The sequence below is a fragment of the Notechis scutatus genome, chromosome 2 (assembly GCF_049901735.1).
Source record: "Notechis scutatus isolate UNSWTSFEM ecotype Mainland chromosome 2, rNotScu1.2, whole genome shotgun sequence".
Lineage (NCBI taxonomy): Eukaryota > Metazoa > Chordata > Lepidosauria > Squamata > Elapidae > Notechis > Notechis scutatus.
The window spans coordinates 236,297,378-236,319,808 of record NC_142010.1 but is presented as its reverse complement, the minus strand read 5'-3'; the positions used below and the strand labels follow the sequence as shown (position 1 = coordinate 236,319,808).

General features: G+C 37.8%; 1 protein-coding gene across 11 annotated transcripts in view; it reads right to left on the bottom strand.

Moving 5' to 3' along the window:
• Window positions 1–1,014: 1,014 nt before the first annotated feature.
• Window positions 1,015–22,431, bottom strand: part of TENT2 (terminal nucleotidyltransferase 2) — a 41,963-nt gene continuing 20,546 nt past the window's right edge. For 6 of the 11 annotated variants that reach the window (XM_026670580.2, XM_087958316.1, XM_087958315.1 and 3 more), the window contains 6 exons: window positions 18,781–18,824; window positions 16,332–16,412; window positions 11,471–11,607; window positions 7,093–7,184; window positions 5,221–5,300; window positions 1,015–2,026 (listed from right to left, as the gene is read on the bottom strand). In XM_026670580.2, the coding sequence (XP_026526365.1) occupies window positions 1,952–2,026; window positions 5,221–5,300; window positions 7,093–7,184; window positions 11,471–11,607; window positions 16,332–16,412; window positions 18,781–18,824 (509 nt within the window). In that variant the 3' untranslated portion in view covers window positions 1,015–1,951. The remainder of the gene's footprint in view (window positions 2,027–5,220; window positions 5,301–7,092; window positions 7,185–11,470; window positions 11,608–16,331; window positions 16,413–18,780; window positions 18,825–22,431) is intronic. The other 5 variants (XM_087958319.1, XM_087958321.1, XM_087958320.1 and 2 more) reach the window with 1 other exon arrangement.

Genomic DNA, 22,431 nt, shown 5'->3' with positions numbered 1-22,431 from the left:
ATTAGCTAAAGCTGCAGGTTATTTTTCCTGCATTCACAATACAAAGTGGAACTTCACTACCAAAATGTTGCACTGTGTAGCTCTTTGGATGCGGCAGGATGTAAATTTAACAACTGTCTGCAACTCCTTAAGACTATCACCCAAGCCTGGGAAAAAGGCACAGCTGTTTTAAGAGTTGCATAGAGGTAGTATGTTTGTGCATGTAAACTCCAAGGATTGTACAAATCTAATGTGCGATGTTTTAATCTAATGAGGTCACAAATGACAAAATTGCGCATGGCTAAAAACATGATTACCTTGGTAGCTTAAGCTAGGGAAAGAAAAGGAAAAATAAATTAAACAGCTGACTGAAAGCCCATGTAACAAAACTGCTTTATTTCCAACAGAGAAACTTTATTCCATTTAACACAATAAAATGTTTAAACTTAAAAAAAAGCAAGGTTGATACCAATGAAAAGAAATTATTCGTTAACATATTACTTGGTCTGCAATAAATATAAGAGGCACAAATTGTGCTACAGCAGATCTAAAAGAAGTCCCAAACTTTTTTAGAAAAAAAGCTAAAATGTAAGATTTGTTTTAAATCCCAAGTTATATAGCAGTTCTAATATTTACATAGAAACAATTAAAAAAAATTATTGTAGCAGTTACGATTAGCAATCATCAGTACATTATTGATACAGAAAGAAAATGTTGAGAGCCTGACTGAGGGCAAATTCACATCTTGGAGCAAAGCGCATGAGAAAGTGCAGAGGACACTTCTTTACATTTATTTACTGTGATGCAAGGATTTTACATAGATGGGATATACAGGCAGTAGTACAACCTTTGCAGGTTTTCGTTTTTTCATATTAGAAGTGCAATTAAGGGGACCATCACTCTTGATTGTGCTTGCTTTCCATCTGTTTCATAATAGTTTAAAGATACCGCTGGTCTGAAGAGAGTAACAAACTCCTCCTACTTCATTTCGTAAAAAGAAAAAGGACAAAAATTTAAGATCTGCAGTACCTAGGCTTTCTTTTTTGTTATGTGTTGTGTTTTATTTTTACTCCCTCAGGAAGGCACTACTACGACCACTAGAATATAGTAAACCGACACTACAGCCAAAATATTACTGAACTCCTAGTTATAAAATTTCAACTAAGGTTCCATAGTTATTCTTCAAAATGACAGTAATGGCATATTTGGGATCTACTAATTCAGACAACAGTTAGGGCCTCCTGTTACTGAATGTTTCCTGTGATAAAATTCTGCATATTTGGAAAATATCAAAATCAAATCAAAATAAAAATATATCTTTTTCTCAATATTTACTTTTCTTTGTGAAGATTTTTGTTCTTGTATACAGCAGCAGCTAATCAAATAGATTCTTGTATGCAATTAGCATAGGCCAAGATACAAGTCATGATTTCAATGAGAATCAGCCTGGATCAATAGGAAAAATCAGGACCAAGTTGTTAATATTGCTTAAAAGCTGGTGTTTATTACTATGGCATTAAAATTGGAATGAGCTAAAGTGCATATTATAATTAGTAGTTGTAAAGCGGAGCCTACTGGCTTGTACTTCTTACTCTTAGGAAAACTACACCATTATCTTTTTTTTATTATCACTGCTGGCTGTCATACATTCATCTTTCTGTTTCAGTATTTAATGTGGATGCATAAACTACTACGATACATAGTAACAGGAAATCAAACTGCAACAGATTTTGCAAAATTCGTATTATAGCAGTAGTTTATTGGTCACTGATTTAATAACTCCAGAAGCCAGTGTTCAAATTGATTTAATATCATAAACATTGCAATCTTCTTTGAATTCTTACAAAAAATTTTCCTACCAAAAACCTGAAAGAAAAATATCTTCTTAAAAAAAGTGCAGCAAGAAAGGGAGAAATATCGCATCCCGGGCATCTCATGTATGCTGTATTTCAGAAGAGTCCAGTTAGTGAGATCATCTTTTTTGTATAATTCCTCTTACAGGTAGTATACAGTTCAAATCCTTCCTGTCTCTCAGTCTCTGCCATGACTATGGGATAGAACAGATCATACAATTATGTTAGTACACTATGGCCATACTTTTAAAATCATACAACATCAAAACAATATTAATACTCAGAATAGCAATAAAGACATATAAAATACATTAAAATGTTTCCTTAATAAAAACTTATGATTTCTGAGAAAAAATTTTTTATGATGTATTAAACTACTTTTAGTTTAGTTTACTTTATTTTATTGTCATTGCACCTTGTACAACGAAATCTAACACCATCTTCAGTGCACATCATGACCATGAAAATAAACACAAACACTCATCCTTCACCCTCCACACATTGAACCGAAAACCCCCGACACCATATACAGCAGAATTCAAAAGAGCTACTGCCCTGGGATAGAAACTGTTTTTCAACCTATTTGTCCTTGTTTTCATTATTCTGTACCATCTGCCAGATGGTAATAGTTCAAAAAAAGGGTTCCCAGGATGAGATGGATCTTTGAGAATGTTTTGAACTTCCTTAAGGCAGCGGGAACTATAAAGGTCTTCCAAAGAGGGGAGAGGGCAACCAATGATCTTCTGGGCAATGACGTTAACCCTCTGGAGTGCTTTCCTATCTGCCATTGTGCAATTGGCAAACCATACAGAGGTGCAGTAAGTTAAAATGCTCTCTATGGTGCAGCTGTAGAAAGTCACCAGCAGTTTTCTATTCAGTTGTTGTTTTCTGAGAAGTCTCAGATAGTTTAATCTCTGCTGGCCCTTTTGACCAGTGCTGTAATGTGAGCACCCCAGGTCAGGTCCTCGTTTATGGTAACACCCAGAAACTTAAAACTGGCCACTTGCTCCACTCGGTCTTCATTGATAAGCAAGGGCTGGGTGTCTGATCTGTTCCTTCTATAATCCTCTATAAGCTCCTTGGTCTTATTGGTGTTGAGGACCAAGTTATTGTCTCCACACCACGAAAGCAACCGGTCTACCTCATCTCGGTAGGCAGACTCACACAGCCCCGGAGATGAGTGCCACCACTGTTGTATCATCTGCAAATTTAGCAATAGTATTACTAACATGAGTGGGAATGCAGTCATGCACATAAAGAGTATAGAGTAAGGGACTCAACACACAACCCTGTGGTGTACCACTGTTAAGAATAAGGGCTGAAGAGGTATGATTACCTAATCTGACTCTCTGTGAGCGGCCAGACAGGAAATCCATAATCCAAAAGCAGATTGAATTGGAAAGTCCAAGGTCCAGAAGTTTAGACACTAGTCTATTTGGAAGAATTGTGTTAAACACAAAACTAAAATCCACAAAAAGCATCTTCACAGAGCCCCCCCGCTGTTCTAGATGAGTCAGAGCAGTGTGAAGAGTGATGGCTAGTGTCCTCTGTAGATCTATTTTTTCTGTATGCAAATTGGTGTTTATCAAATGTATGCGGAAGACCAGAAATGATGTGCCGGCAGACCAATTTCTCAAAGCACTTCATGATGATAGGAGTGAGTGCCACTGGTCTCTAATCATTGAGGTTATTGACAGGGAACTTCTTTGGCAGCGGAACAATGGTGGAAGCCTTCAAACAAGATGGAATAGTGGACTGGAATAAAGACCGATTGAAGATCCTGGTAAAGACTCCAGCCAACTGATCAGCACAGTCTTTAAGTACTCAGCCAGAGATACCGTCAGGACCGGCAGACTTTCTAGGGTCCACAGCCCTCAGAATGCTCCTCACTTCCTGTTCCTCCACAATGAGGTGGGGGCTACAATTGGCTGGTGGCTATATTTTATCTGTCTCTGGTGTCTCCACTTCAAAGCAAGCAAAGAAATGATTCAGTTCCTCTACCAATGAAGCATCCCCCTCAGCAGGGATGACATTGGTCGGTTGATGGTTTGTAATTTGTTGAATCCCTCGCCACACTTGCCTCATGTTATTGCTATAAAAATTATCCTCAATCTGCCTCTTATAATCAGTCTTGGCCTTCTGAATACTTTTCTTCAGATTAGCTTTGGCAACACTGTATCTTGCCCCATCACCGAACCTAAAGGCCTTGCTTGGTCCTGTCATGCAAGAGGCGCTGGACTTCCTTGGTCATCCAGGGTTTCTGATTGGGATAAATCCTAATATGTTTATCCTCAGTGATAGTATCTGTGCAGTGTTTGATATAGCACAGAACAGTTACAGTGTGCTCCTCTAGGTCAGGGTAGTAAAAGATGTCCCAATTTGTGTTCTCAAAACAATCCTGAAGTTGTTGGGAAGCATCTTCTGGCCAAGATTTCACTGTCTTTATTATAGCCAAAGCCTGTCTCCTAAGAGGAATGTACGCTGGTGCTAAAAGCAGTGATGTATGTTCTGATTGTCCCAAATGTGGGAATTGTATAACCTTCTAACCTTCTAACCGTATAACCTTCTAACCTTCTGGAAACTTACTGAGCCTAAAGAAAATCCCAGCACGGCATCCTCTCTTCTTCTTCCTGTTCCTCTTTCTCCGCCTCTTCCTCCTTCCTACAGGGATAGTGATCCTTCGGTATGTTATGAGAATGCATAAAATCGTCCATAATAGCCTTTTCACATTTCAGTCCAATTTGTAGCAAGGCTTGCCGACTATAGATGACCCTTGCCTCACAGGATTCAACCAAGGAAAGGATCCAAAACACACACAGAATCATACACACCATACATTGAAAGAAGGAGCAGTGAGATGTGTAATACACAGTGTGTAATACACCATAAGCTGTGCCGCCCGGACAGCTGATAAGCGCTGTGCGCAGGTGCGCAGCATTTCAAAAAGCACCTTTTTACTGCTTTTTCAACCTCAGCTGTGCCGCGCAAAGCAGCTGAGGTTGAAAAAGCAGGAAATAAAGGTCACATAAGAGCCCGGGCAGGCGGGTGGGCCAAACAGCAACAGACACAGAACCAGTTCTGTGTCTGCTGCTCTTCAGAGCTACCGGTTCTTTAGAGCCAGGCAGAACCGGTAGCATCCCACCCCTGAACAAAAGGCAGGATCTTGATTGACTAACTGATTATTGACAGAATGAATTCCTCATTGTCAGCCCTACACACATTTCTTCACGTTATAAGTAAAAATCAATCTATAGCCGAACAAGATGCCAAAGTAACTACTTAACCAATTCTTAAGAGTCAATCTAAAGAAAACATTTTTTTTCTTGGAACAATTGTTACACACAAATAACTTAAATAAAATATTTTATTAGATTGTATGTACATTTACCTTTTGAAATTCATCTATGATAACATCAAACTTCTGTTTTTCATGTACTGCTCTAGCAGTATTTGTTCTATCAAAAGGTTCTGGAAAAATTGAATTATGTATTATTTTACTTATATTTACATATCAATTTATCTACGTAGATGTATAAAGAAGTAGTTCTATAACTATATACCAATGGAAAATCCTGTTGGAATAATTGAGATTATTTGAAACTAATTTCACAATGCTGTTTTTAAATTTAATATATTCTATTCTGCATAGAAAAGTCAAAATAATTCAGTGCATTTTGTTAATTTATTACATATCCTTTGATTACATCTATCCCTAAAGACAGAATTTTAATTAATACACGTTTAGAATGTTTTAAATTTTTTTGCTAGTTTATTATTAAAAAGACATTTTAGCAAAAAAAATTCCCCACTTCAACAATTGAAAGCAGAACAAAAATGAAACCACATTTAAAGAGTAGTGTACTTTATAGGAATATATAGCTCCCACCCATAAGGCCTTCTATAAATAGGTGAAAACATGGCTTTCCTGAAAGCTCTTCAGAAATTATTTATAACCAGCAGTGCCATGGTCAATTCAACATTCCTTGGGACAATGCTGACCCTCCTCCCATTCTGTACTTTCTGGAAATGGCTTGTGATTTCAAGAAGTAAATTCTCTGAAACTGGAACAATTTGGGGTGTTCTGAATAGGCTTCTGGTTTGAAGGATTAAGTTCCTGAAACCTTCCCTGGAATTCCAAGATGATTCAATATTGTCTGGAGGAAAGGTGGGCATTCCAGATTTTTCCAGAATGTTGGCATGTGTTATATATTGCTTCTAACTTTCTTCAGTGGAGGGCTGTTTTTATTTTGGATAAATACTTATTATTATTTAAAACAAATTAACAGAGAGGAATATAATTAGCCTGTTTAATAAAATGATAAACATTGGTTTCCACAAATCAAAATATTAAAATACTAAATACTAAATTCCTAATCACACACAGGGAAAGAATATATAAGCCTGAGGTTCCTCATACCATGTCCTTATAATGTAGAAGTAGGCAGTCTAGGACCTATTTATTACTCTCAGCACCTCTCTACAAACATCCCCAAACTTTCCATTTTGGGGAAGTTTAAATCAAGCAAATTAAAGTACAACAAAGGTACAAAAGAGCACTTGGTGTATAGGTTAAGGCAGTGATCCCCAACCTTTCTTATGCCGCGGCCCGGTCCGGCATCAGCTGAACAAGCCTTACCGGGCCAGCATGGTGCTGGGCGCCGCCATCTTTTTTTGGAAAGCTCACCTCGGAAGCGCTGTTTCGTCATAAAAGATGGCGGCGCCAGCGCTCGGTGAGCTTTTCGGGTAGAAAGCCATTTCTACCCGAAAAGCTCACCAGAGCGCTGCGCCGCCATCTTTTTGATGAAAGCTTCCGTGCTTCACCCACCGGAAGCGCTTTTTCGTCATAAAAAGATGGCGGCGCCCAGTTGACGCGGTACCGGCCGCGGCGCCCAGCTGATGTCGGAACCGGACCGGCGTGGGTTGGGGATCCCTGGGTTAAGGCATCAGGCTAGAAATTGGGAGGGACCATGAGTTCTGCCTTAAACATAAAACCAGCTGGGGCCAGTCACTTTCTCTTAGCCCTAGGAAGAAGGCAATGGAAAATCACTTCTGAAATAAAACCATGCCAAAAAAAACTTTAAGGACTAGTCCAGACAGTCGCCTACAATCAAGGCACCAAAAAGGGGAAAAAAGGTGTTCACCTGGAAGCAAAACTAAAAATTATTAAAAAAATTAAATAAAAAACTAAAAAATGACTTTATACCAGCAGAGAATTTGTAGTTCTAGAAAACATAAACTATGACAAGGATGTAGAATGTACCTTCTATGCAAATGAATTTGTTTCTCCATTCAATACCATCCACTCTTGGAATAGCTTTGCCTTCACGAACTGAAATCATCTGATTGTTCCAACTAGCAAACAGAAAGGGAAAATCGTTGTCTAAAATGTTTAAATAAAATGTAATATATAAGTTGCCATGTAGAAGCTATTGGAGAATGATTTTAAAATATTAGAGTGGACTACCATCCTAGAGTGGACTACCATCCTTAGAAAAGTTAGACGCAGAAATAGAAAAGTTCCTGTGTCCCTTAGAAATAGAAACATGATTGTTGGGTCCAGGAAGAGGAAGTAAACCATGCAAGGCTGCTGAATTAAAATCCCATCGGACTAGGGCAGTGGTGGCTAACCTTTTGGGGTGCCTGTGCCGAAAATTGTGTGCCCACTTGTGTGTGCGTGCTCGCATGCCAGCACCCAGAAGGCAATGCGTGCAGCCCCCCCACACCCCCAGCACATGCTCACGTGATCCCCGCCACACCACCCCTTACCTGCACTGTGCGCCTCTCAGTTGATTTTCGGCTTCCCAGATGCTCGAGGGAAGCCACTGCAGCCTTTGGCCGCTGAAAAATGGGCCCGTTTCGTCACTTCCGGTATTTCTGGAAATTCAGGAAGTGATGAAATGGCTCCATTTTTTGGCCTCCCGAGGCTGCAGAGGCTTCCCTCGAGCTTCCGGGAGGCCAAAAACGGCCTCAAACGGGCCAAAAATCAGCCAGGAGGTATGTGTATGCGCAATGCAGGTAAGTTTGGTTGTGGCTCACGTGCCGGCACAAATGGCTCTGCATGCCACCTGTGGCACACGTGCCATAGGTTCGCCATCACGGGACTAGGGGAAGGGGAGAACTGGCCCTTAATCCTGAACTTCTCAGGAGGTGAATGAGATATTCTGGGATTCCCTTTTTTCTAAGTGCAGTCCACAGTTTATGATTTAATCAAAGGCCTCCACAGTATATAATCTACTCAAGCATCCTTCTTTCTTTAACTGAAGTGTATCATAATGAAGTGGCTGGATCAGATACTCTGGCTGCAGGCACAATTTTGGAATGTGACAAGTTGTCCCTTAAGAAATTTCCTAATGATAGGCAGGTAAAAATTTCTTCCCAATAATATACAGGAGATCTCTATACCGGGGTCACCAAACTTTTGGACTTCAGGGACCACCAAACTCATAATTTTAAATCCCAGGGACCACTAACCGGTTCTGTGGGCATGTCCTAATATGTGGGTGTGGCTTGATGGTCATGTGCCTGGCTGGGCATGGCTTGTATGTAAATATTATAAATATTTATATAAATATTGAATTTTTTATTTAAAAAAAACTTTAACCAAAATCTGGCAAAGCAGGCAGGCAGATTGAGTTGCTTACAGAATCACAGATTCATTCAGAGATCTGCCATTGGCTAGCTCAGTCTGTCACATAAAATGTGATTGCCGTGAGTCTGCACTGAATAATAGAACCTTCAGTCCTAAGGAAGGTTCGGCTGTGCTTAAAAGCAGAGCCAAAAATCTAAAGTCTAGCTAGAAAGCAAGAAATCCAACCATTTCCTGCTTCCTAGCTAATCTAAATCTCCCGGCACAGCAGGACAGCTGATGGTCGGAAAAAGGAAAAATAGCAATTTAGCAAGCAAGTTTGCTGGGTAAGGAGTGAGTGGGCGGGGAGTGTTCCCGCGGGCCATATGGGCGGCGCAGCCTTGTGTTTCTGTGCAGCCTGGATTAATTGCTTTGGGGGGTGGTGCTCCAGGGTGAGATTTCTCTGTGGCCACCAAAATTTTCTCGTGACCCACCAGTGGGCTGTGGCCCACCGGTTGGTGACCGCTGCTCTAGAACATCCCCTCCCATTCTAATCTAAGCCCAGAAGCCAGAAATAAAAACAACAAGCAAGCTTCTATTATCTTTGCTAAACAAGTTTAGAACTGTTTAGAAAACAGAAAAACATATGCCTATGCCTGTGTGTATAATGCACAAGACAGTACTTTTGTTTTAAAAATAAAAACTTAAACCCAAAAGGTAGATGGCCAGAGGTCTTAGAAATCCTCTGAATCTTCACATGGGAGTCTATCTGCTCTTTTGGAGTAGTGAAACATGACAAATCCTGCTGCTGCCATCATGTATCTTCCAATAAGTACCCCACCAGACACAGACTCCCTTATCCTGGTATGTTAACTAGATTGGGCTCTGACATCATATAGAATTGAGGGTAAAAAGTGTTTTGGCCCTTCATTGGGAGATGGCCCAATTTCATAAAAGGTACAATGCTCCAAGCAGAGCACAAGTTGATATATTACACATAAAACACTCACTTTAAAAAGAATAGAGTGAAATTTTAAGCTTTTATTTTAAAATAAAAAGGTACCTATTTCTTCAAGCACAACCCAAGATATGTATAATATATTGCAATATACACAACTGGTGTACTTGCAGACAGAAATGAAACACCAATATCTATTCCAAATGTCTCCCTAAATTTGTTATTAATTCCTTTAAAAGCATTTGTTCTAATTTTTCCAAGTTAGTTTTTTCCTGGAAATTCCAGATTTTAATCCACGAGTCTGAGGTTGTTGATAGCCACCTGTTTTCTTAGCCTTGGTCCAGCAATTTCTGGATCAGTTTTAAAAGCATAAAAACTTTGCTATCCCACTAACACGTGGAACGGTTGTAAACAAGGTAGAGAGCCTTTTCTCCTATATAGATGTGGCATCGGTAACTGTCCTGTCTGGGTTGTATGCTGGCCAGCTGTCAGGCTTGAAGTAGCCAAGCACGTCTGCTAATTTTACCAGCAGCTAACACCAAGTAAACGAGCTTGGCCTTGCTCTCATCCCAGCTCTGAAGAATGCCCTGTCTGGGTCTGGGCACTTTCTGTTAGCCTCATGCAGTACATGCTCTGCCCTCCTGACACCTCCAGAAACTGGAGCACCGCAAAGACTGTGTTTCCTGTCTATACTTCAACCTTCCTGTCTCCTTCAAATCTGATCAAAATCCTTCTAGAGGACACAATTCATAGTTTTCCTATCACCTATGCAAAGCACAGAGGAATGTTGCAAATTCCAAGAAGTTTATAAACTTAAAACTGAAAATACTGGTCACTTCCCACACTATTCTCCCGAATTTATTTACAGGCAACAAAAAGAATAGCAGTTGAACTAGAAATGTTTTTCTGTTCCAGACACCCCCACGTAACTTAGCAGAAACATGGTTCATGTAACTTGATTCAAATACAAAAAGAGAGCAAAATTAAACCATCATGCCTCAGGGTTTTACTTTGCATTTTACGGATGCCATGGTACAATTAATTCTAGTTTTGCTATGATGTTATTTTTAATCTTGCCAAACAGTTCAGGCTTACATACTGCAAACTTAATCAAAAGGCCAAATCACCATGAAGAGATCACAATTAACTAAATGGATAGCAACATCAGACAGCAGCTTTGTTCTGAAACAGCATTGATTAATTTAAGTGTTCTCAACATCTATGAACTATGTTCAGGGATTCTTAATGATGGCCATGCTGACTGGGGAATCTTGGGATCTGAAATCCACGTATAAAGTGTCAATGATGGAGAGGACTCCTATGAAACCTTTCAATGAAAACTGCCTTGTGGATTAAGAAATGGCACTTGGTGCTGAATAGCAGTGAGAAGAATAGAGTTCTGAAACAAAAGAAGGTATCCTTAAAAGAAAAAAACCAATCACAATGCCAGAGAGAATGATTCGGATCTTAATGATTCCATCTTAAACATTCAAGAGAAGATATAGTACCTCTCTAGATGTAGACGAGGATAATATAGCGATTATGATAATACCAAATAATTGTCACCATCCACCATCCCTAACATCTGCCAGAATGGGTGTTGATGTGCAACAGAGCTCCTTTAATTATGGCTTGTACCTATAAGATCAACTTTAAACTAGAGATGCTTTTTCAAGAGGCAACTGGACTTTCTTGTTTTTCTTTGAAGATGTTTTGCTTCTCGTCCAAGAAGCTTCTTCAGTTCTGCAGCTGTAGAAGCTTCTTGGATGAGAAATGAAACATCTTCAAGGAATCAAAAGAAAGTCCACTTGCCTCTTGAAAAAGCATCTTTCGGACAACCATGATCTGGATGATTGAGCATCTCCATATACATCTGAACCAGAAATTGCCAAATCTAATTATGGCAAGTTTATTAGATTATATTTTAAGTCCGCCTGTACATGTAAGCATTTATCTCTATACATCTTTTTTTTACCATTATAAACAAGTTACCAAAAAGGAATCCTTTGCTCCTTAAATTAAAATAGAGGAATTGGAACTCATCCATATAAACTGCAACCAGAGCAGAGCAAAGCAACCAGAGAAATTGGTTACACTGAAAAGTTGATCACTCACTCAAATTCTGTAGCATAGTATTTCAGGAAGCCCAGTAATAGATCTCCAAGTGTAGATTGGTTTTTTGAAACGTAAGGAGGGATGGTGCATGGTGCTCGATGCACAAGATGCAGCTGCATAGTAGGATCAAAAGATTCCTGTAAAGACAAAGAAACAAAAATAGAAGTTAAAGTCCTATTTATGGACCAAAATGTGATGGTATATATAATCTGTTCAGATATTTTCAAAAGTAAACATTCATCAGACCTACAGACAATTTCTACTCACATATAGAATTCCTACTTTAGCTAATATGCCAATTTGATCAGACTCTTAAAAAAATTCAATATGCAAGTCTCTCATCAACAAAATAAATAATATTAATAATTTTGAGCGTGTTATTGCCTGCTTCTTTTCTAATCTTCATATTACACAATACTGTGGAAAAAAGTACAAAGTCTGTGCAAGAGACTGCAAGATGCTCTTGCAATTTGGCAGATCGAATCCCACCAGGCTCAAGGTTGACGCAGCCTTCCATACTTCCGAGGTTGGGGACAATATGCTGACTCTGTAAACCGCTTTGAGAGGGCTGTAAAGCACTGTGAAGCGGTATATAAGTCTAAGTGCTATTGCTAAGAGAGAAGTTGAAAGATTTCTGAAACCTGAGTTTCTCTGCAAAGCAGTAGGATTCAAATGACAAATATTTCTAGAGAGTGATGATGGCTTGTTTACTGATTTTACTTTAGTTAACTTTTCTGACAAACTGCATTAAAATAAAAACTTTTAATGTCTTGTTTTCTGATTTGAATAAAACTAAATAATACACTTAAAACATGGGTAAGGGAAATACAGGGAAGAGGTAGTTTAGGAATCTCCTGCAATATTTAATTTTGTACTGGGTACCTTAATTAAAGTTTTAGTATTTATTTGAAACATTTGTATGAAACTCTGGGTGGTTCCCAATCAATAATTAAAACATCAATAATAAAAACAAATAATGAATATATGTATTAAAACAATATACATTAAAAATCTAGCACCAAAGTTAAGCTCCCACATGCAATTCCTTGTCAAATCGTCTCTTCCACTTCACCCTATTCCAGTGCTTGGGGAAAAGTCAAGTCTTAAATGCTTTTTGAAAGGCTCAGAAGGTACAGATCTGCCAAACCTCAGGGGGAAGGATGTTCCACAGGACAGGGGCTGCCATGGCAAAGGCCCACTTCCCATAAGATGACAATGTTTAAGGGAAGGAGTAGGAACATAAACACCCTATCTGATCTGGTAGGACACATAGGTGTTCCTACTGAGATGTGGTCCTGCTCAGAATCCCTTGGTTGAGTTGAATGGCTATATAAATTAAATATATAAATAAAATAAAATAAATGAAAATCTGGTCCTGTGCCATATATATGCCTATATATGTATTCCAGACAATAAATGCATTTTTATTTTGATTGAGCAATCTAATATTCTACCTTCAGTCACCAATCTTGAATTAAATCTTACACCTCATATAAGCTTTTTTGAAAAAGGCAGTGACAGGAAGAATCAATTCTAGACTTTACCATTCTGGTTCATTTGCATGTAACAAATCAAGGTTGTTGTCAAAATTTCATAACAATGGTCTCAGCTGAACTGAAAAATTAATCAGTTACTTAAATAATGTTATTAATCAATTACTTTCTAGAGGTAAAGCCTTTACATCTTCTGACACCTCTGAAAGGTTCTTCACTAGTCTCAATGTACTACAGAAAGAAGTGACAAAGCCAAGGCCAACAAAGGTAACTAAATTTGAAAACATATTTTTTGCTTTAATATAAACATTTTTGCTCTACTTTAGAGCTATTCCATTCAAAATGCCATTCCATTCTGAAGTAAGAATGCAACACCAAATTGATGACCTTGCGATGATTCATAAGCTATTAGTTCCTGCTTGGCGACTAACATAAAATTATCTATAACATGTGAGATTAACAACTGATTGTTTTGGCATCAGCCATTTATGTTATTCTGCCAAGTGGTAAAAAGATATACGTCACCAGTGACTGTTTTATGAACCCAGTTAAATTTGAAAAATTGTGGTTTTGCCCAATAACTTTAGAAAAGTCATTATGAACTTCAGAAATATACAATAAATAAAAATATATAAGACAAAGTATCCAAGCAATTTCAATAGGGGAAATGGACATTAATATCTCTATGAAGTGTAGAATGCAGGGGTTTATTTTTCTCTCTCAAGGAGAATGTACACATGATGCTAAATGCATATCTCTCTCTCTCTCTCTCTTTATATATATACACACACACACACATCATATATACATACAAATGTACTGTATGTATGTATGTATGTATGTATGTGTGTATATATATATATATATATATATATATATATATATATATATATATATATATATATATATATATATATATATGTTTCAAACAATGGAAACAGCAGCTGTTCTTAAAGCTGATAATTATCAAGAGTAGCAGAAAGTGAAAGCTGAACAGTTTGGTGGCTGGAAAAATAAATAAATATATTTAATATATCCATGAGTCTCCTTGCACTTTGTGCCAGTTTGCATTCTAAAAAATGCAAATAATCCCATTTCTAAGTTGCCCCACAAAATAGTGTAACTGAGGCTCCTCAGGGAAAATTGACAGAACAGTGTATAAAAAAAGAACTACACACTTAGATTATGTAAGTCAGAGACATAAATTCTGTCAGTTTCAGAACAGACCATTTTATGAATCTCCAAATTTATAAATGATGCTGGTTGCTATGTCGCAGTGAAAGGAATATTTTCTTTTAAACACTTATAGCGGGATTCAGAAGGATTTACCTTGCCATTTTGAGAAACGTGTGTAATAAAAGTATTTTTTAGACAATCAAGTTTATCAGTGGCGGATTAAAGCTCACTAGTGCCCTTAAGCACTGACAAGTCTTGGTGCCTCCCTCCTTTGTACATACTGTACAAACAACGCCATATTCTCAACTTTGTGGTGCTCCCTTTGGGCCTGGTGCCCTAAGCACGTGCTTAGTCTGCTTAATGGTTAAAACACCCTTGGTTGTTATAAAATACAAGTCAAGGAAATTGTTTTTTGTTTTTGTTTTGCACTGAACCTCTTCAAAACCTAAGGCTTGTGTAAATGCAGCTACCACCTTTTATTTCCACAATAAAACAGTAAGATGGGCTGCTCTGAGGGAATTACTACCCAAATCCACCCTGTGAGTTCTGACATAGCACTAATCATGCCAGCAATTAGCCATGCCTGAATATAAATTTGGCTTCGTTTGTAAATTTCTAAAATGCAAATGCATTTAGTTAAATGTCTAACCAAAGGAGGCATACAATACAATTAAATTAAGAACATTTCACTTGATAAGTTTGGGGAGGGGTTAGTTATAACATAAAGCCATAACTTCGAAGGACTGCTAAAAAATGCACTTGTGCAAAATAAGGGAAGAGATAATTTATGTGACAATTCATAGAACTTAATCAGAAATTTCATCTGATAGAAATAGCTCATGTTTTAGACTCAGATCTGCTTTTCCTCTAGTTTTAACACAACAAAACAAATCTGATCCAACACAAATCTAAGACACCCAGAAGTTTACAAATAAGTATATATGCATGTCAGGTTAACTAGTACTTGGGATAAGCCCATGATTATTATAAAAACCTGGACTCTCTTGGATCCAACTCTTAATAAATTTGGTGTTTACCAACAGTTTAAGACAAGATTCCCCAGACCAAAAGATGAAACTGACACTTGCAACTTTCTTTTCCCTGCAATGGCTCACCAAGTATCCTCTGACATTTCATTCTCCTAGTGCGGTAAATATAATCTAGTTCAATGCATCTAAATCCCTCCTCCTTAAACCATCTTATCCTTAGACTAAAGCACTGTACTTTTGTTCATCAAACTGGTCAGATAGGAATCCATCCTGAAGACATCAGAAACCAGAAATACGCAGCTCTATTCAGTTTTCAGGTGACTGATTTCCATGTGGGCAAGAACAATCACACACACAAGCCTGCCCTCTCCTCAAGAAATCTACCTTGTGTACTGTATGTTGATGGAAAGAGTTAATGTAGTTTAAGTAATATTGATGTGGGGAAGGGAAGGGAAGGGATATTCCTGGGAATGCTCATAGGGAAATCCCATTTTGAATGTCCAAATTGGGCTTATCCAAACAGATAACTTCAAATTGGTTGAATGGACCATTTCACTCTTGTAGTACCTAATTCTTTTTCAAAGATCTTTGTAATTCATAACAGCAAAGCAGCCAAAAACTCTCCAAATTGCTGTTACGCTTTTGTAATTCTGAGTATGTAAAAATGTCATTTTGTTTTTTAAAAAAAGGCAATATACAATCCTTGGCAGAAAGACATCATTCCTGGTTTTTGTTGCTGAAAAACACCAGATACTCTAAACTAGTTATGCTGACTAACACAGGAACATACAGTGAGTACTACAGAGACAACAGGTATTTCTATGGTTATTACGCAAATTGATTCAGTCAAGGTTTATTTATTATTTAATTTATTGGCCTCCCATCTTACTACAAGGCAACTCTGGGCGGCTTACAATTTTAAAGCTTAAAAAACCCTGTATTGTTTGTCATTAAAAAATGGAGCAATATGAAAACTATCCCAGGAAATGCCAATGAATGTATTAAGGAGAAAATATAAACAAAGAAACCACATATAAGGCCAAATCATTTAAATAAACACTGATTATTCATTAATCTTGCCAGATTATGGACAATGAAAACTAAAGTTATCCAGTGGGTTAAAGTATTCCAGTCTTTACCTAATCTGGCATTTGCAACTCCCCAAAGTGTCCCACATAGCATCTGATGCAGCAAGTCCCTTACCTTTGATTCTGCTTCCTCTGTGGTTTGCTCCCAGGTGCTCTGGCATCTGGTCATTTCCAGGCACCTTGCAACAAAAAAGTCCTTGGGAACATTTGCTTACTTCAGGGTGCTATCATGATTTCTGCAACTAAGCAATATTTTCACACTACTTTACCCCTTGATAAATATACAAAAAATACTGGATGTTAAGCTCCTTTACTTCTTCCTGGGTCAATTTGTTATATATTTTACTCCAAAAGGGCTGTTCTTTTGAATTTTTAAAATGTACATCTCAGCAGATGTGTATAATATTACAGTCACAAATTGCTTCTCAAATAGAGCTATATTGGCAATTGCTGCTTTATTTATTTCTGGTTAAACATGCCTAGGGAAGCAGTTTTCAGGTAGTGCTCCTTCCTATGGTTTTGAACAGAATTTTAAACACAGTTCTGACCTATATGTTGATTTCAACACAATGGTGCATGCAAGATATTTTCTTGAGGACATACACTATCTGGATTCTATCCAACATTGAAAAATGCCCAGTAAGATAGCATCTACTTTAATTGCTACTTATACTGATAAAAGCTCTCTGTCCTTGCAGTAGGATTAATTTTGAAAGGCCTATCCTATCAGCAGATTGATCCAAGTTAAATATCCAAAATAAACTGTATTTAAAGCAGCCCAGTTATTGTAGCTGTGCAATGCTTTGGGTTTGGTTCAAAATTATGGAAACACAAACCCAACATCATATAAAGCAGCCACATTTGATTCCAGTAGTGTGTGGCTTCTGAAGCAGAGACGTAAGTCTGGAAAATCAATGGTTGTTTTAATGAATTATTTTAAAGGTGCCATTTTCATACTTCTGAACGATCCAAATAATCTATTCTGAACTACTGGTATATCCAAAGCACTATAATCCTTATACACTGATAAGCAGTGTGAATTGATAAACAAGTGACATAATGCCATTTCAAATGTAATGCACTATGAAAATATTTATGGAGAAAGACATGTATAACTACAAACTGCAACTGTTAAATCAAATATTGCTTTGTTGATCCTAACTATTACTTTAAGGTTGATATTCTCACGTCTCAGCTAAAATTACTTTTTTAAAATGCTGCTACGATAAAAGGTTTTCCACAGATCTTTAAAAATGTGCAGCTACTTGTTTTAGATGCATAATTGTACATGTCCAGCATTTTAAAAAGCATTTTAAAAAGCATTTTTTCCACTGAGATTATAAACATATATACGGTAGTGTGGGTCTTTTAACGATTCAACGTAACTGGAAATAGAAATATTCCAATACCATGAACCTTAATATTTAAGGATTTCAATATCAAAATCCTTTACACTATACATTAATTTCAATGAAAAATATTGTTCAAGTTTTTACTTCAATAGCAATTTTATAAAAGAAAATTAAGTGAGTGACCCTACTATGTATCTCTTACTTTACCAAACATGATCCTGAAATCAGGAAATTTTAATTAGCTATTTTGATGTAAGAGGAAAATAGTTAATTTTAAATTGCTTCTACATTTTCTATGCCACTGCCAACCCTTAATCATCCTCTTTGCTCTTAGTAACCTACATGCCAGTTTACTTCTATTATATCACTGTTTTAATATATTTTAGCATAATAATTTATCAGTTCCATCACTGCCACAAGAGAGTTTAAATAATAGTCGGGCAGATGCAGAAGAAAAAATCATTATGGAAATAAGTTCAAATTGAATATAATAAAACATTAAAGGTAGATTACCATCAGGAAAAGGTGAGATAACACAGTACTGCCATGCAGAATGGATCGTGTCTATATGTATTTACCCATGTAGTATGGCTGTAGTATTATTTATCTTTTTATCTTCTTCACTCCCCCCTTTTATTTTTTTGTATTATTATTCCATTGCTTTGCATGTACACTGAGAGCTTCTGCACCAGAAATTCCTTGTGTGTCTAATAAGTATTCAATTCAATTCATAAGGTAATATGCTGCAGTTCTAAACACAAAATAACAATCCAGATTCATGGGTCTATATCCAATTACTTGTCTCCCAACACATGCCTCCCAAATCTTCTCAGGGAGATTCCCCAAATTTCTGGAATAGATTTGATAGTGCATAAGACATTGCAGGAAGAGAAATCCAATCTGTCGATATTGCCTTTTCTGCCAGTTAACAAAAAAGATATGCATACAACCTAGAGAAATAAATATTGTAGTTCTTATTTCTCAGCCAAAGGTCACAATCAGAATTGGCTTTTAAATTTTGATTTGTATTTAAAAAGGATGAAGGTGTCTGTCTGCAGAAGAACTTTCTATACACATGTCGGAGTACTGTGGAGTTCTAACAAACATAGTCAGAGGCATATTGTGTCATTATCCCAAAGTAACAGCAACATTCAAGTGGAAGGTAATCATTTTAATAAACATATTATGTAGTAATTTATAAGAAGCACTTACTGGGTAATTTTTTTGGAGGGATGGAAGGATAGGTTCAGGTAGGGCTATAAAAAAAAAGTTTAAAGTCACTGTGATTTATATAGTTCACAGAAAACAACATATCAGCTACGCTAGTGGTGTGAACTGAAAGTTTAGGATCAAATGCTTATCCCAAAACTCAAAATTTCTAGCTTTTTAAATTAAACATATTACTTGCATAAATGTGTGAGAAAACTGATTAAACATTTACAAATATGACACTCATTTAAGTCAAAGTTGCAATATAAATTTATCCAGGGACATGTGAAATTTTCAACACTGAAGACATCTTATTTAATTATAAACATAATGTTTTTAGGTTTTTGCAGATTATGCAACTCTAAATTATCAACATAGGATTAAGGTGTAAATTAAGTTCTCAGTAATATCTGGAATAATGTCTAGTTTTCAGTGAATGAAAAATTTAATTTATCTAAAAATAGCCACTATCAATATTAACAATGAATAAAAACTTATCTTCTAATTATTTACAGGTATTTCTCAATTCACGACCGTAATTGAGCCTGTGCATTATAGTTGCAAATTGTGATGGTCATTAAGCAAAGTGACCATCACTGCACAAGTTGTTAAGCAGAGCACAGGGGAAGGACAGTCCTGGGATGCCTAGTACAAGCCAAAACCCATCTGCTTCCCAGGGCCTTCCGAGACATGTGCTCTTCCCCCCCTCAGGATCCCACAGACCATGGGCCTGCTTTCCATCCACTAGGCCTTACATCCTTTTTTCCACCCTCATGCACTTACCTTTTGAGGATCTCTGGAGTCCAGACCTTGCATTGGGGACAGGAGGAGGGGTGAAGCTGGGTGCTCTGTCCCTCAGTGTCCCTGGGACAAGTGCTTCATCCCTGAAGAAGAAGCCACTTGTTGAGCAGCACAACGAATTGTGACCCTTCCAGAGATTGTGTTAGAGAAGGAGGGTGAGAGCTCCCATCCCTCAGCATCCCTGGGATGCATGGCTTCATCCCAGAAGTGGCTGCAATGAATTCTGGCGTCTCTGAAAATGGCAGCCACTTCTGGGACCTCATCGTGTGGCCCAGGGACACTAAGGGATGCAGCAGCTTGCTTTCCCCAACACGAGTTCTAAAGCCCCAGAGATCTTTGAAAGGTAAGTGTGCAATGGGTAACGGAGGGTAGGAAGGAGGGAAGGAGGCCTAGTGGGGTGGGAAGCAGGAAACTCATAGGTGAGGGGGCATGTCAGCTTCCCTGCAGACAATTGTAAGGGCGAATGATCATAGGAGTTAGAGCAGCCCTAACTGAACCAGGCTGGAAGTAGCTTTGGGAGTCTTGAACAGTCGCTAAGTGATCAGTTGTAAGTCAAGGAATACCTGTACATCTTTTAAAAAAATACATATTAGAATCCTAAGGGCATGCGATGGGCAGCAATTCTTTATGTCCAAGTTGAAAATGTTCATAAAAGAACTGGCCTATTTTATATGCAATTTTTATAACTCTTTGACTAAAAGGCCAATCTGCTCAAATTGTTCCTCTTCTAAATGTATCAGTGAATCTCTATCTTTCTTTCTTGAGTGAACTATATAATCCCACTAGGCCAGAGTTCTTATGATTTGAAGCATCAGCATATTTAATTGATCTCAAAGGAAAATGAAGAAAGTATGGCTATACAAGACTCAGTTTCCCAACAATGTCTTACTTCAATGCTCATATTTGTAGTTAAAGAAAAACATATAATTAATTACATTAAAGGTAGAAAGTTGTGATGTCCTATGATAGCAAGAACTCAGGAGTGTTATAGTATCTTTTCTGGCTAATAATTGTGCAAGTTGTTAGGCAGAGAAGAGCGCTTTAGGAGTGCAGGAACCCCAGTTCTACTTAGAACTGAGCCCAGCTCCTCCTGCTCCAGGCCTTCCCCATCCCTGAGACACCTCATATTCTGCTTCCTATCCCTTGGCCCCTGCAGGCCTTTCCCTCTCCCGCCAGGTTTCTGCAAGCCTTTCATACTGGGTCCCCAATGCCCTTTCACCCTTCTACCAGTTCCCTGCAGACCTTGGGACCCATTCCAACCCCACTGAGCCCCACACTCTCCTCCTAATTTACCTTTTGAAGATCTCCAGATTCATTCTGGCGATGGAGGGCAGGCCACACATCCCTGGTTGTGTGGCTGCCTTCTGCACGCAACCATCATTTCCAGTGCGCCCGCAATTCCTTATGGCTGTACCCAAAGACCATCTACTTCTGGATGATGGTTGCTGTGTAGGTGAGGGGCAAGTAATTGTGGAGCTGCTGAAAATAATTGGGACATGGCCCAGATAAGAGTCTAGGTCAACTCATCATGGTCGATTTGCCCCAGCCATCTTGCCCCATCTGACTCATCATACCAACTCACCATGGGACAACTTACTGCATAACAATTCAATATAAGATAACTCAAGAGAGGGACAATTTCAATGGGTCTTGTCTTGCTTTAGGTTTAAACCCTCTCAAGTTAAAAGTACTCAAGGCTGTGCTGAGTTGCAATTCTAATTGGCCTTCTCTTGAGTTATCCCGCATTGAATTGTCCTATGGCAAGTGAATTGTCCTGTGACAAGCCGGCCATAGAGAGTCAGCCATGTTGAGATAGCTGGGCTCAGTCAACTGGGGCAAGTCACCCACAACACATTGACCTGACCTCCTTCCCCATCATGAAGTCTGGGTATCTCCAAAAGGCAAATGTGCACTGGGTAATAGGAATGTGGGAATAGGCCCAAGGCCTGCAGGGACCCAGCAGCGTAGGATCAGGGGAGGGAAGGCAGGGGCGCTAGTGTTTCTGTGATCAATTATAAGGGTGACTGCAGGGGCATTGCAGCAACCATAATTTCAAAAAAAAAAGGGGGGGGGGTTCTAAGTAGCTTTTGGAGGATTTGTTATAATTTTGAACAGCTGTTAAATGACCATATCTCGAGGACTATTTGTATACTATATACTATTATAATGCATAGCTTAAAGTTAATGATAATAACTTATCACATTATATTATCTAAGAGAAATATCTACAGTAATATAAATGCAACTTTTAAAAATAAAAGAATCCCCATTTTTATTTCCCTAATGCCTAATTATAATTATCATAGCTAAAAAACACAACTACAAACAAAATCTGCAAATAATTAGCATAATTTTATCTTGTCCTTTTTCCAATGAGCTCAGGATCTGTTTACATATATTTCTCTTGAAATAATTTACACATAAGATCAAACTTTCTTGTCTTTAATAAAAGTTTGATGATGGTTATACTGTATATCCTCATCCATTCAGTTTTTGTTCACCATAGAATTCTTGATAAACAAAGCTTGAAACAGAAAACTACAATAATTTATGGCAGCAATTTCTTTTTAAATATTCAAATCCATTTAAAATACAGTGTCAGAAGAATGTTAAAATAGTTAATTTTAACTGTTAATATTTATCAATTAATATTAATGCTGACAGTTAATAAAACAATGTTAGTGTCTAATCTTTTAAATTTGTTCTCTACTGTATTTAAGAAACAGCAAGAAATCTAGTGATTATATTGCAGACTGTTTCAGTATTTTTCATAAATATGCATGTTTCCCAGAGAACACCTTTCATGCATCAAAAACATGACGGAAGTGAAAGAAACAAAAGCAAAAGCAAATA